This window comes from Notamacropus eugenii, chromosome 1 (genome assembly GCF_028372415.1).
Source record: "Notamacropus eugenii isolate mMacEug1 chromosome 1, mMacEug1.pri_v2, whole genome shotgun sequence".
In the NCBI taxonomy this organism is placed as follows: domain Eukaryota; kingdom Metazoa; phylum Chordata; class Mammalia; order Diprotodontia; family Macropodidae; genus Notamacropus; species Notamacropus eugenii.
In genome coordinates, this window is record NC_092872.1 from 368,679,343 (window position 1) to 368,691,015 (window position 11,673).

The 11,673-nt window shown below is 38.2% G+C and overlaps 1 protein-coding gene across 1 annotated transcript; it reads left to right on the forward strand.

Moving 5' to 3' along the window:
• Nucleotides 1-745: 745 nt before the first annotated feature.
• LOC140518411 (protocadherin gamma-A10-like) lies at nt 746-11,148 on the forward strand. Its single transcript, XM_072630579.1, has one exon. The coding sequence runs from the start codon at nt 2,486-2,488 to the stop codon at nt 5,027-5,029; it is 2,544 nt and encodes an 847-aa protein (XP_072486680.1). The 5' UTR covers nt 746-2,485; the 3' UTR covers nt 5,030-11,148.
• The last annotated feature ends 525 nt before the right edge of the window (nt 11,149-11,673 follow it).

Genomic DNA, 11,673 nt, shown 5'->3' on the forward strand with positions numbered 1-11,673 from the left:
ACTACTTAATTAATCCTCCTCCTAGTCCCTGAAATAATACTTTTCTTTACTATTGGAATTCTAGGCTTTCCTTAGTTTTATGTTTTAAAAAAATAGGGATAAGAACCTGACTTGTGGTTTCATTAGCATAGAGAACTCCTAGGTGTGGAACCTCCCTCTATAAATGCAGGTCAACACTTTCTCCACTACTTAGCCTTAAAGAATTGGCTAGAACACTGAGAAATGGAATGAGTTGCTCAGTCACACAGTATGTATATTTCAAAAGTTGGACTTGAACTCAGGTATTCTTGAATTTGAGTCCAGTTCTCTACTCACCCTACCAGGCTGTCTCTATTCTTAGATAGAAATAATGCAGAGATTGTGTCCATCTATATCACTAACATGTCTGACTTATCTTTACTTTCTCCTGTCTCTGTCTTGCTACAATGGTCTTGCTCTCTCACTAAAAAGCATCCCAAGTGTTGTCTTCTGGTTTTTGTCCTTTTAAAAATATTCTATCGAACTCCCACACTTCTTCACTTTGAATCGACTATTTAGACTTCCTTATTGTATGCGCCCTCATTTCTCTAATCCCTACTTTTTTGTGTTTTAATGACTTGTACTCATTGTTATCCCAGGCTTTTCCAAAGGTCCTGCACCACTCTACCATCCCACTGTACCTTTCGACGGCTCCTCAGTACTATTTTTATAATCCTTAATATAATTATATTTTCTTATATTATCTCGTTCATGGGTATATGCACAAATGAATCCTCCAAATAACTTCCCAAGCTTTTATTGAACTTTTGATGATTTAGTACATGATGTTTACATATCACCAAATAATTTTAGTTCCTTTTCTGGCAGACTTTTTCCAACTTCAGTATTAAGATCACTGGAGAAATCGAGATTCCTTTCATATAGGGTCAAGAAGAGGAAAAGAAAATTATAATAGACAGACCTAGAACTGATGTCTTATAGGATTAAAAATATTTTTAGAAGGATGGAGATGTATGTGCAATTCAGTCTAATTATGTAGATGCAATTCATTTACAATTTTGTTCCAATGCAGAGGTAAACTAATGTCTGATAATAAGGATAATATTTTATTATGATACAGAAGTACAACCTAGATGCTATATTCAGACAAAAGGAGTACATGATCTCCCACACATTGGGAGGATCTTTTATGGAAGATTTATGAGAAAACACGGCTAAGAATAACACAGGATGAAAATTTGTGTAAGAGTGAGAATAAACAGTGATGGAAGATGGTGCTGGAATTCCCATCGTTGAAGCAAACCATGAATATATAAAGAGATTGAAGTATAAAGATGATCCTTGGCGAACACGTCCTCTTACACTAAAGAAATTAGGTTCTCTGCTTTTACTTCACCTGGCTAAGTATTTTTAAAACAGCAAATAAGTATTTTTGAAGTATCAAAACACTACCGAATTCCAATTTCTTGACAATAAAGATCTAAATCAACATAAGTTGAATTTCCCTAAGGAATGAAGGACTTGACTTGTGGTCAAATAATAACTTGAATTACATTTTTAAAATGGAAGCCACACTTTAAAGAAAAAGAGAATAAGAACACGAAATATAGGAAGGCTTGTTAGCCCTGGTGTGGAAAGACACAACACGAACTCAAATTACAACAGAGAGAGAGAAGAGAGAGAGAGAGAGAGAGAGAGAGAGAGAGAGAGAGAGAGAGAGAGAGAGAGAGAGAGCTGAGTTTTGTAGAGATTCGGTGACTTGATCTGGGTCACACACAACTACTGACAGAGGTAGAATTTTAGGCCAGACCTTCCAGTCTCCAAGCACAGTACCCTAAGCTACTTTATCCACTTTGTTGCACTGCTACATCAAAGTAAAACAAATCAAAACAGAAAAAAAAAAACCGACCCAGAAATAAAACTTTAAAACTTACCTGGTTGGTAACAATCTCCCGCACCCCCGTATAGTAGTCTGTTCTACACCTCTCTAAAGCTCTTATCTGGTAATATTGGGTATTATTGTGTATATTGTGTATCGTGGCATTTATGTTTTACCACCCTACCAGTTTGAACTCGATGAAGTCAGAGATTTTATGTTATCTACGTTTTGCCCCGTCCACACCCACCTCTGAACACAGTGGGCATTTAATAAATTCTTTTGTATTCACATTGAATGAGCGAAAGTAAGGATTACGAATTATCACCAGAAAATATAATTCAGTACAGTAATTTACTTGATGTCTTGACATTATCAGTAAAGGCTCTGGGTGCCGCTATTCCACCAAGAACTGAAAACCCAGACACCGGAGAGATTCTCCAGAGTTACGCTGATAGAACAGGATTGACCTAAAACAACACAAAATTGAATGTGAAGGAGCAATCTCAGTGACTGGAGTGGGCTCGGACTCCAGTCCCAGAAATCAGCCCTGGGAGGGTAAGAACAAAAACAAAAAAGTAAAAATAAAGGCCTATCTTCCACACAAACCGGAGGTGGCTCGTCCTGAAGATGACAATGGGTGTTCGACCGACGCTTCGAGACTGCAGAGAGCAAGTCCTACTTTGCTTTCTCTTAGGGACCCTGTGGGAGGCTGGGTCCGGGCAGGTCCGCTACTCAGTTCCCGAGGAGATGGAGAAGGGCGCTTTTGTGGGAGATATCTCAAAGGATCTGGGGCTAGAGCCACGGGAACTGGCCGAGCGTGGAGCTCGCATTGTCTCGGAAGGTAAGAAGCAGCATTTCACTCTGAATTTACAAAACGGTCTCTTATATATCAGTGAGAAAATAGACAGGGAGAGCGTATGTGGACAAATCCCTCAGTGTCTGATGACTCTCCAGGTTCTCGTGGAGGAGCCAGTAAAGCTGGTACATGCAGAAGTGGAAATCCTAGATATAAATGATAATTCGCCCACCTTCCCTGTGGAGGAAATTTTGTTAGAGATCAGAGAAATAACCACGCCAGGGGCCCGCTTTCATCTCCAGGATGCGCAGGATCCCGACGTAGGCATCAATTCTCTTCAGAATTACCTGCTTGGCCACAATACACATTTCAGCCTCAATGTGCAGACGAAAGCTGGAGGTAGCAAATATGCCGAGCTGGTACTGGAAAAAACTCTAGACCGGGAGGAACAACCTGAGCACCAGCTCCTCCTCATAGCTACTGATGGTGGGGATCCGGCGAGAACCGGAGAAACCCAGATTCGGATCTGGGTGTTAGATGGGAATGACAACGCGCCCATGTTTCAGCGTTCTCTTTACGAGGTGAGCGTGCCTGAGGATGTGCAAGCGGGCACAGCAGTGGTCAAGGTGCAGGCCACGGACCGTGACGAAGGTTCCAACGCCGAGATAACTTACTCGCTAATAAAGCTCTCTGAGGCCTCTTCCCTGCTGTTCCAAATCTGTTCCGCCAGTGGAGAGCTCAGAATAGTGGGAAGCCTGGATTTCGAAGCAGATCAGTTACATGAGCTAGAAGTGCAGGCCATAGACGGAGGAGGACTTTCTGCGTTGGCCCACATTCTACTTCGAGTGACAGATGTTAACGACAACCCCCCTGAAATCACCATCACTTCCCTCTTCAGTCCAGTCCCAGAAGACTCTCCACCTGGGACTATAATTGCCCTTTTTAACCTCCATGACAGAGATTCTGGAGAAAATGGGCAGGTCCGGTGCACTATTTCCAGACAAGTTCCCTTCGAGATTTCACGTTCATTTGATAACTATTACAGTTTAACGTCCAGCGAAATCCTGGACAGGGAGCAAATTGCCATCTACAATATCACTATCACTGCGAAAGACAGAGGGGATCCAGCCCTGACATCAAACCAAGTGATACTACTGCAGGTGTCAGATAAAAATGATAACCCCCCAATATTCCACCAAAATCACTATTTAGCTTATCTAATGGAAAACAGCTCACCTAGAGCTACAATAGCTTCTCTCAAAGCGAGTGATGCAGACAGCGAAGAGAATGCCCGAATCACTTATTCAATAGCCAGCGAGACTTTTCAAGGAACACCATTCTCTTCCTTTATTTCCATCAACTCTGAGACCGGTGTCCTATATGCTCTGCGCTCCTTTGACTACGAGCAATTCAGGGAGCTACAGCTGAGAGTGACAGCTAGAGACTCCGGGGACCCTTTTCTTAGCAGCAACGTGTCCTTTACTCTGTTCATCCTGGATGAGAATGACAACGCCCCGGAAATCCTGTATCCTGCCTTCCCTACAGATGGTTCTAGTGGGGTGGAGCTGGCCCCCCGCTCTGCAGAGACAGGCTACCTGGTGACCAAAGTGGTGGCAGTGGATGCAGACTCTGGTCAGAATGCCTGGTTGTCCTACCTTCTACTGAAGTCCACAGAGCCCGGGCTCTTCTCGGTGGGATTGCACACGGGTGAGATAACAACTACTCGGGCTTTCCTGGATAAAGACTCCCTCAAGCAAACTCTGGTGGTAGCTGTCACAGACAATGGGAAGCCTCCCTTCTCTGCCACTATCAGTGTTACAGTTGCTGTGGCTGACACTATCCCTGATATCCTTTCAGATCTCACCAGCCTAGAGACCTCTGAATTTCCAAATGATTCCAATCTCACATTATACCTGGTCATTGCAGTAGCTACAGTGTCCTGCCTATTCTTTTCTTTCATTATTCTGTTATTGGCACTCTGGCTTCGAAGGTGGCATATGAAGCTGGGATCAGCAAGTACACATCTGGAGGGTGTTCAAGCCTCCCAGTTCCTGGGCATAGATGGAGCACAAGCATTTCTCCAGACTTATTCACACGAGGTTTCCTGCACCATTGACTCTCGGGAGACTCATTTAAAATTTTCAGCAAGTAATTCACAGGAATTTACCAGCAAGCAAGGATCTGATCAGAGAGAATCTATTATGTCTTGGGATGCCTGCAATAAAGCAAATGAAGAGCAAACCTTCATTAAGGTGGGAATCTTTTTTTACATTTTAAATTTTTGGAATTTTAATATATTAGCATATTTCTCCATCAGTGTGAAAGTATTCCCTTATGAAGATGATACGTTCCATAGGTCTATGTGCTTAAATTAATTATGAAAGTTTAAATGAGGACATTCGTGAAGAAGCCTTGACAATGATCTTCATTATGTCTCACTTGTCATGTCTCTGCTTTAGAATTTCAGTGTAGAATGAAGGTATTTTTAGATAGACTCAAATCTTTTACTTCTTTATAACACAAATTAAGTATAAAAAGGAAAAATTATTAAAGGAAAATTATAGACGCAGGATTTGGCAAAGTTTGTTTCTAGGGTAACAATCATCATCATCAACAATCATTTACTCAAGTACCACTATGGTAATGATAATTGCAAGCATAGGTTTATATTTGTTTTACATTTATGATAGCCTTTTATGATAATTCTCTGAGGGAGACGATGTGCTATCATTCCCATTTTTAAAGAACCACACTTCAAGTTTTACAAGTGGTTTTACAAACCACTTGACGTATAACTGAGTGATGCAGGTAGTAGTGGGTAACATTGCTACCATTTTATAAATGGGAAAGCAGAAGTTTACAAGATTAAAATTTATCCTGTATAGTTATACATCTAGTAAGTGACAGAGACTGGATTCTAACCCCAGATATTTATATCTCATTGGGTACTCTCTACAAGAGGATTGCTAGGTACTGAGTATCCAGAAAGGTATAAAGTATTGCAACAATCATGTCCCAATAACATTCATTCTTCATACATATAAGTTGGCCATAGCTCCCCAATCCTGACGTATTCTGCATGCAGTGATCTCTCAAAATCAGCAAGAGTCTTGAGACATTGAATACACTAGCGGCCAAAAGGGCACTATGATCCATGACTCCATATTTGGAGGGTGGACACTCAGTCTGATTGTTATTATTAAGTTGAATCAATAAAAGTATAGCTACCAACTTAAATGTGAAAAAGAGGGATAATAGAGAGTCTCTTTTTTTGTCACAACATTATGACAAAGACTACTTAAATTATAGGCAAAGGTAAGTTTTCTGATCTACAATTTTCGTACTTTTTAGTTTAAGGTGAAGACTAGGCCCCAATGAGTGGGAAAGGATTTTGGGAAAACAGTTGACTTCCTATATTGGCAAGTTTGATAAGATGTCTGTCAAAAAGGCTGATTTCTTCTATTCACTCACCACCATACTAATCTCAAGTTGCTAGGGTTGTGCCAGCCGTGAAACTTTTGATCCACCCCATCTTTGACTGCAGCCTTCATCAATGATGAAACACAGTTCAGTACTAGAAAGTCTCAAGTGAATGTCCCACTGTCAGAATAGACATTCATAGGAGAAACTGAAGATGAACCGTGATCCAGTGACTTGAATATAAACTATCTTCACCTTCATTGTACTAACCAAAGACTACTACTGGCTTGACTAAGCTAAAACAATGAGCACTATACCCTCTCTTTAAGTTTAGTATTTTCTCTTATCTTCTTCCTCTTCACCTCTATTGCTGCACAAAATGATGGGTTGGTGACTGGGGAAGGTTTAGTGAAAGGTATCATATTTTCTTTGTTTTTGATAGGAATAAGTTTCCTATGTATAGGAGGGAATCTCTTCTTCAAGAAAGAGACTCACATATGAAGATCATATATTGAAAACAACAATTATAATAATTAATATTAAGCTAACATTTTACATAGCTCTTACAATATGTCAGGCACTGTGGCAAGCGCTTTACAAATATTATTGTATTTGATCATCACAACAACTCTGGGAGGTAGATGTTATTATTATACCCATTTTGCAAGTGAGGAAACTGAGGCACAGAGGTTGTGTGACTTGCTCAGAGTCAAGCTAGTAGTTATCTGAAAGCAGATTTAAATTCAGGTCTTCCTGTCTCCAGGTCCAGTGCTAATCCACTGTACCACACAGTTGCTTAGACTGCAATATTTAAAATCAGTCTCAGGGTATATAATATTAAAGATATTCAAAGTATTGAAGGTTTGCAACATTCTAAGATCTGTTCAGAGATGAACAATTATTATATCTCCTTGCTTTGAAGAATTGGTTATTTATTCTATCCCTTTGCTAAATACTACTTAGAAATCAGTCATTTGCAAAGATAAAGGTTGAAATTTTTATGGGAAAGTTTTCAACAGGCAATTTAAATGAAATCTGTAAAATGAGTGGTGCCATTTTAAATATTCATTATATACTTTATGGTTGTAATCTAAAGAATCAAATCAGTCACACAACATAGAAAAGATTATACATTTTGTGCAGTTCTGATACATCATTAAGAAATGCATCTTCAGTACTTTAAGGATCTCTGATGTTTCCATGGTGGTACACTTTCACATACACATATGGTTATGTGGTTGTTCATTCAGTCATGTCCAACTCTTCATCATTTGAACATCAGTACTGTCCATGGGGTTTTCTTGGCAAAGATACTGGAGTAGTTTGTCATTTCCTTCTTCTCTGGATTAAGGCAAACAGAGGTTGAGTAATTTACAGAGTCACACAACTAGTCAAAATCTGAGGCCCCAGTTTTGAAGTCAGGTTTTCCTGAGCTCTATACACTGAGCTGTTTAGCTCTATCCAAACATATGGTTTCACTTCTTGGTAACTTAGTATACAACCTTTGTGAATCTGATGTGACCAAAAATCACCCTTGAAGCCTGATTGATGCTAAGCCTCTCTGAACTTAACTACATTGGGTCTCAGTCATCCACTACTTCACCAGTCTTTCCAACTTGGTAAAACCCAGTGGAATTTTCAGAGCATTTGAGAAGCCCAGGATCATCTGTCTCTGCTTTATGTTGGCGGAGTAGAATAAAACTTCAATGAATAAAAAAGAATAAAGAGTCTTCAAGATTAAGGCAGATGATTTTATGCCTATTATTTATCAAGAATCTCATAACTTCTGACATGCAGAACAAATTGTTATATGTGAAATGTTTTCAGAAATGAATGAAATTATGGCTATATACTCTGGGTTTTCCTGTTAACCAATGAGAAAGAGATTCGAATCAAGACCAAAATCAACTTTCCTCACTAAAATGGCATCAAACAAAAGACACAACTGCTCCCAAGGAACTAAATCAATAAATCTAAAATAACTTATTAAGTGCTTTCTGTGTGCCTGGAATGAGACTAAGTTCTGGGGGTACAAAACAAAGCCAAAATAACAAAAACAGTCCCTGTCCTTAAGAAGGTTACATTCAAAGGGAGGAGATGTGTGTGTGTGTGTGTGTGTGTGTGTGTGTGATGCAAACAGAACAGATAAAATATAATCTTAGAGGAGAAGACTAGCAATTAAAATCTCATCATGTTGAGCTCTCCCAGCTTGCCGGTGTTTGAAATGGTCAGAAGAAATAATGTATCTGTGTCTCCTCTCAGTCAAGAATATATAACAAATGGGAAATGGAAGAATCATGGTAAGAGATCTGCTCTCCCTCCATCTCATCAACCACAGAAAGACTCAGATTTTAAAACAGACCTTCAAAGTGGGAAAGTTAATGCTGAAAGCAGCTTAGATTTGTGAGAGGAGTCATTATAAGAATTAGGTCAAGCTAAGAACATCAGTGAGTTCTTGCCAAAGTCTGACCAACTTAAATAAGCTATTGAGAAAGCCTCAGTTAGATATGCTATCTTTTTTGTGTATGGAATTGTTCATTTATTTTCTGGTATTTCCTGGTATTTGTCAACTTCAGAATAACAAAAATAATTTAAAAAATAATTGACTAGTAAGGAAAAAAGTAAATAAATAAAGAAATAGACATCAGCATGGATAACCATACTATCGAATGGAGGTTTGATTAATAATGTAAAGCCATCACCACAACTGGACAGCCAAGATAATGTAGCTGATACTACAAGTATGGCTAATATAGCTGATGGACAATTTGCATCATTTAGCAAAAATGTATCTTTTTGACAAACAGAAAGGCTTAGCAAAATTAGAAGGATGGTGGAAAATTATGAGCAATGTCACCTCATAATACAGAGAGAAATTCTGAAAAATAAATTAGTTTATGTAAAACAGTATGAACCCCATTAAACAGGATGCAGAGAGAATTTAAGGTCTAAACTGGAAAGAGTACAATGATCATTTAGAGACCGAAAGAGATTTGTTAATGTTTATATATAGCAAGTTATTTTCTACATCAGTGACAATGGAACCACCACATTTGGACATAACCATATGAAAAAGTCAAAATGGTACTACAGAAAACAATTGGTAGAGCATCAGGACTGGAAGAAGTAAGTACAGTTTACTGTTTCAATGTAACTAGAAGAGGAGAACATACCAAACAATTGGGAAAAATCACTTATGTTATGATGCCTGAGAATAGTTAGTCTAAAAGATATCAGATTCTACTGACCCAGAAACCTACGTGTTTGTGTACACACATATATACATATGTACATGTGAAAGTGCTGAACTACTAGAAAATGTCATTGATTTTATGGTCATCAAGAATGATTGGTCTAAAGGCTGTCAATCTCTACTGACTCAGATTGTATACTTACATATATACATATAAATTTACATATATAAAAATCTGGATATATGCATGCATCCCTATATGTGTGCATATATGCAAAAACTCACATAGATGTATGCACTTAAAGTTATTATGGCATAGTGGACAGAAAGTCAGTCTCAGAGACATACCGGCTGTGTGATCCTGGGCAAACCACTTAACCTCTCAGTGATCCAGGCAATGCTCTAAGAAAAGAAAGTGCCAACCTGCAATGTTAGAGAAAGTTCCTTCTCTTGGGATTTCCTTATATCAATGAAATCTCAGGCTGAGTCCCTATCAATATGTGTAATATATTGCATAATGTATTTTATGACATGACTTGCACTTGACTTTGTTTTTGAGTGAGGGAGAGCTGTGCAGGTCACCAGCCTCACTTCTCTTCCAGAGCCATTTGAATCCAGTGACCAGATATTCATCAGGATGACTGGAGATGACTCAGGATGAGGCAATTGGGGTAAAGTGACTTGCCCAAGGTCACACAGCTAGTGAGTGTCAAGTGTTTGAGGTGATATTTGAACTCATGTCCTCCTGACTCCTGCACTGGTGCTCTTATCCACTGCACCACCTAGCTGCCCCGATATATTTTATACAACAAATATGTATATGTTAATTGTGATACTTTTGTGATAATTTTTTTCTTTGGGCACAAAAATCACCCATAACATTCACTTTCTACTCTTATAGTCTACCATTTCTTAACATGAATGAAGAAAGTGTGTTGTAGCAAGTAATCAGGAACCAACATTGGTCATTGCATTTGACCTAAATTCTTTTGCCTTTTAGGGTGAATAAGCAGGCTTTGTCAAATGATATTGCCACAGTAGACCACATTTTTACAGTCATACAATTTCCTAAAAGATGATTGCAACATTTATTTAGCATTTATTGACACAAAACACTTAATTTGATAGAATAAAATGCATCCTTAAAGGCCCTACTTCAACAAGGTATTTCTCATGCATATGAGAAGATCATGCAACATTCCCAGATAGAAGAAGCAACAGAAACAACTTTGTTTAATTATGGTTTTGGTCATGAAAAATCAAGGAATAAGCTCAGCAGAGACATCTACTACTGTCAGAGAAGATGTCCAGAACCCTGATGATGAGGTAATTCAGGAGTTACTATTTCCATATTGCATTGTGTCTACTGAATCAAAAACTGGTGTATTGAATCATTTCCCAAATAAAATCCAGAATTATTATTTTTAATTCAAATTCTTCAAAAATTGGTCAAACTATTCATACAGGAAAAACCTAGAGGATGAAAAACCCCCATTGTCCAGATGATAATATTCACTTGGGTGAATTGAATGGGCAGCCCATGGAGTTAGTCTAACAATATGCATATCTTGAGTAACAATAATATAAATATTACCTTATACTGACCTAGTGCTTCAAAGTTTTCAGAAATGATTTATGTACATTGTCATATTTGTTAGACAATGACTGAAACCTGAATTAAATGGCCGGAAAAAATCAAGTTGGAGTACATCTGGGAAACCACAGTGAATAAAATTCCATCTCTGAATAAAATTTCATCTTTTTAACCTCAATATTCTTCCAGGGATGCTATGTAACTGCAAATCATGGAGTAGATAAAATTTCAGGTTACCAAAAGGGTAATGAATAGACACATCATAAATAAAATAATACATATTTTAATGATGAATTGCATTCATTAAGTGTTATAAAAGAGATCATCAAAAACATGTAAAGTCAAGAAAAGAGACAAATTGTTCAAATAGAAGTTAGTGACAATATATGCACAGTCCTCATATAGGATTGGTTCCCATATAATGTCACAAAATAAGAAGACCCTTAGTGTGGTGGATGGATCATCTGAAGACCCTTTACTAGACTAAACAGAATTAGAAGGCATTTATGCTTTAAATCTACAACGTGGACCCACTAAGTACTGAACCAAATCAAGAGATGTTTGACTAATAGACACAGTCTTAGTATAACCACATCATTTCTGGCGTTTCATCTCTCTTACACAATCTTCCACCAAAATTTTGCATGTATTTTTAATTATTTTTTTTTGTCTTACTGGCATTTCTGAATATATTCCTTGACTCTTCTCTTTCCATCAATCAATCACTTGCAATAAATAATACAGAGAGAGAGAGATCAACTGAGTCTAACAGAATATGGAATATTACACAAATATAGACACATACACCCCTT

Coding starts and splice junctions, on each gene's coding strand:
- LOC140518411 (XM_072630579.1), top strand. CDS start 2,486: ATGACAATGGGTGTTCGACCGACGCTTCGAGACTGCAGAGAGCAAGTC.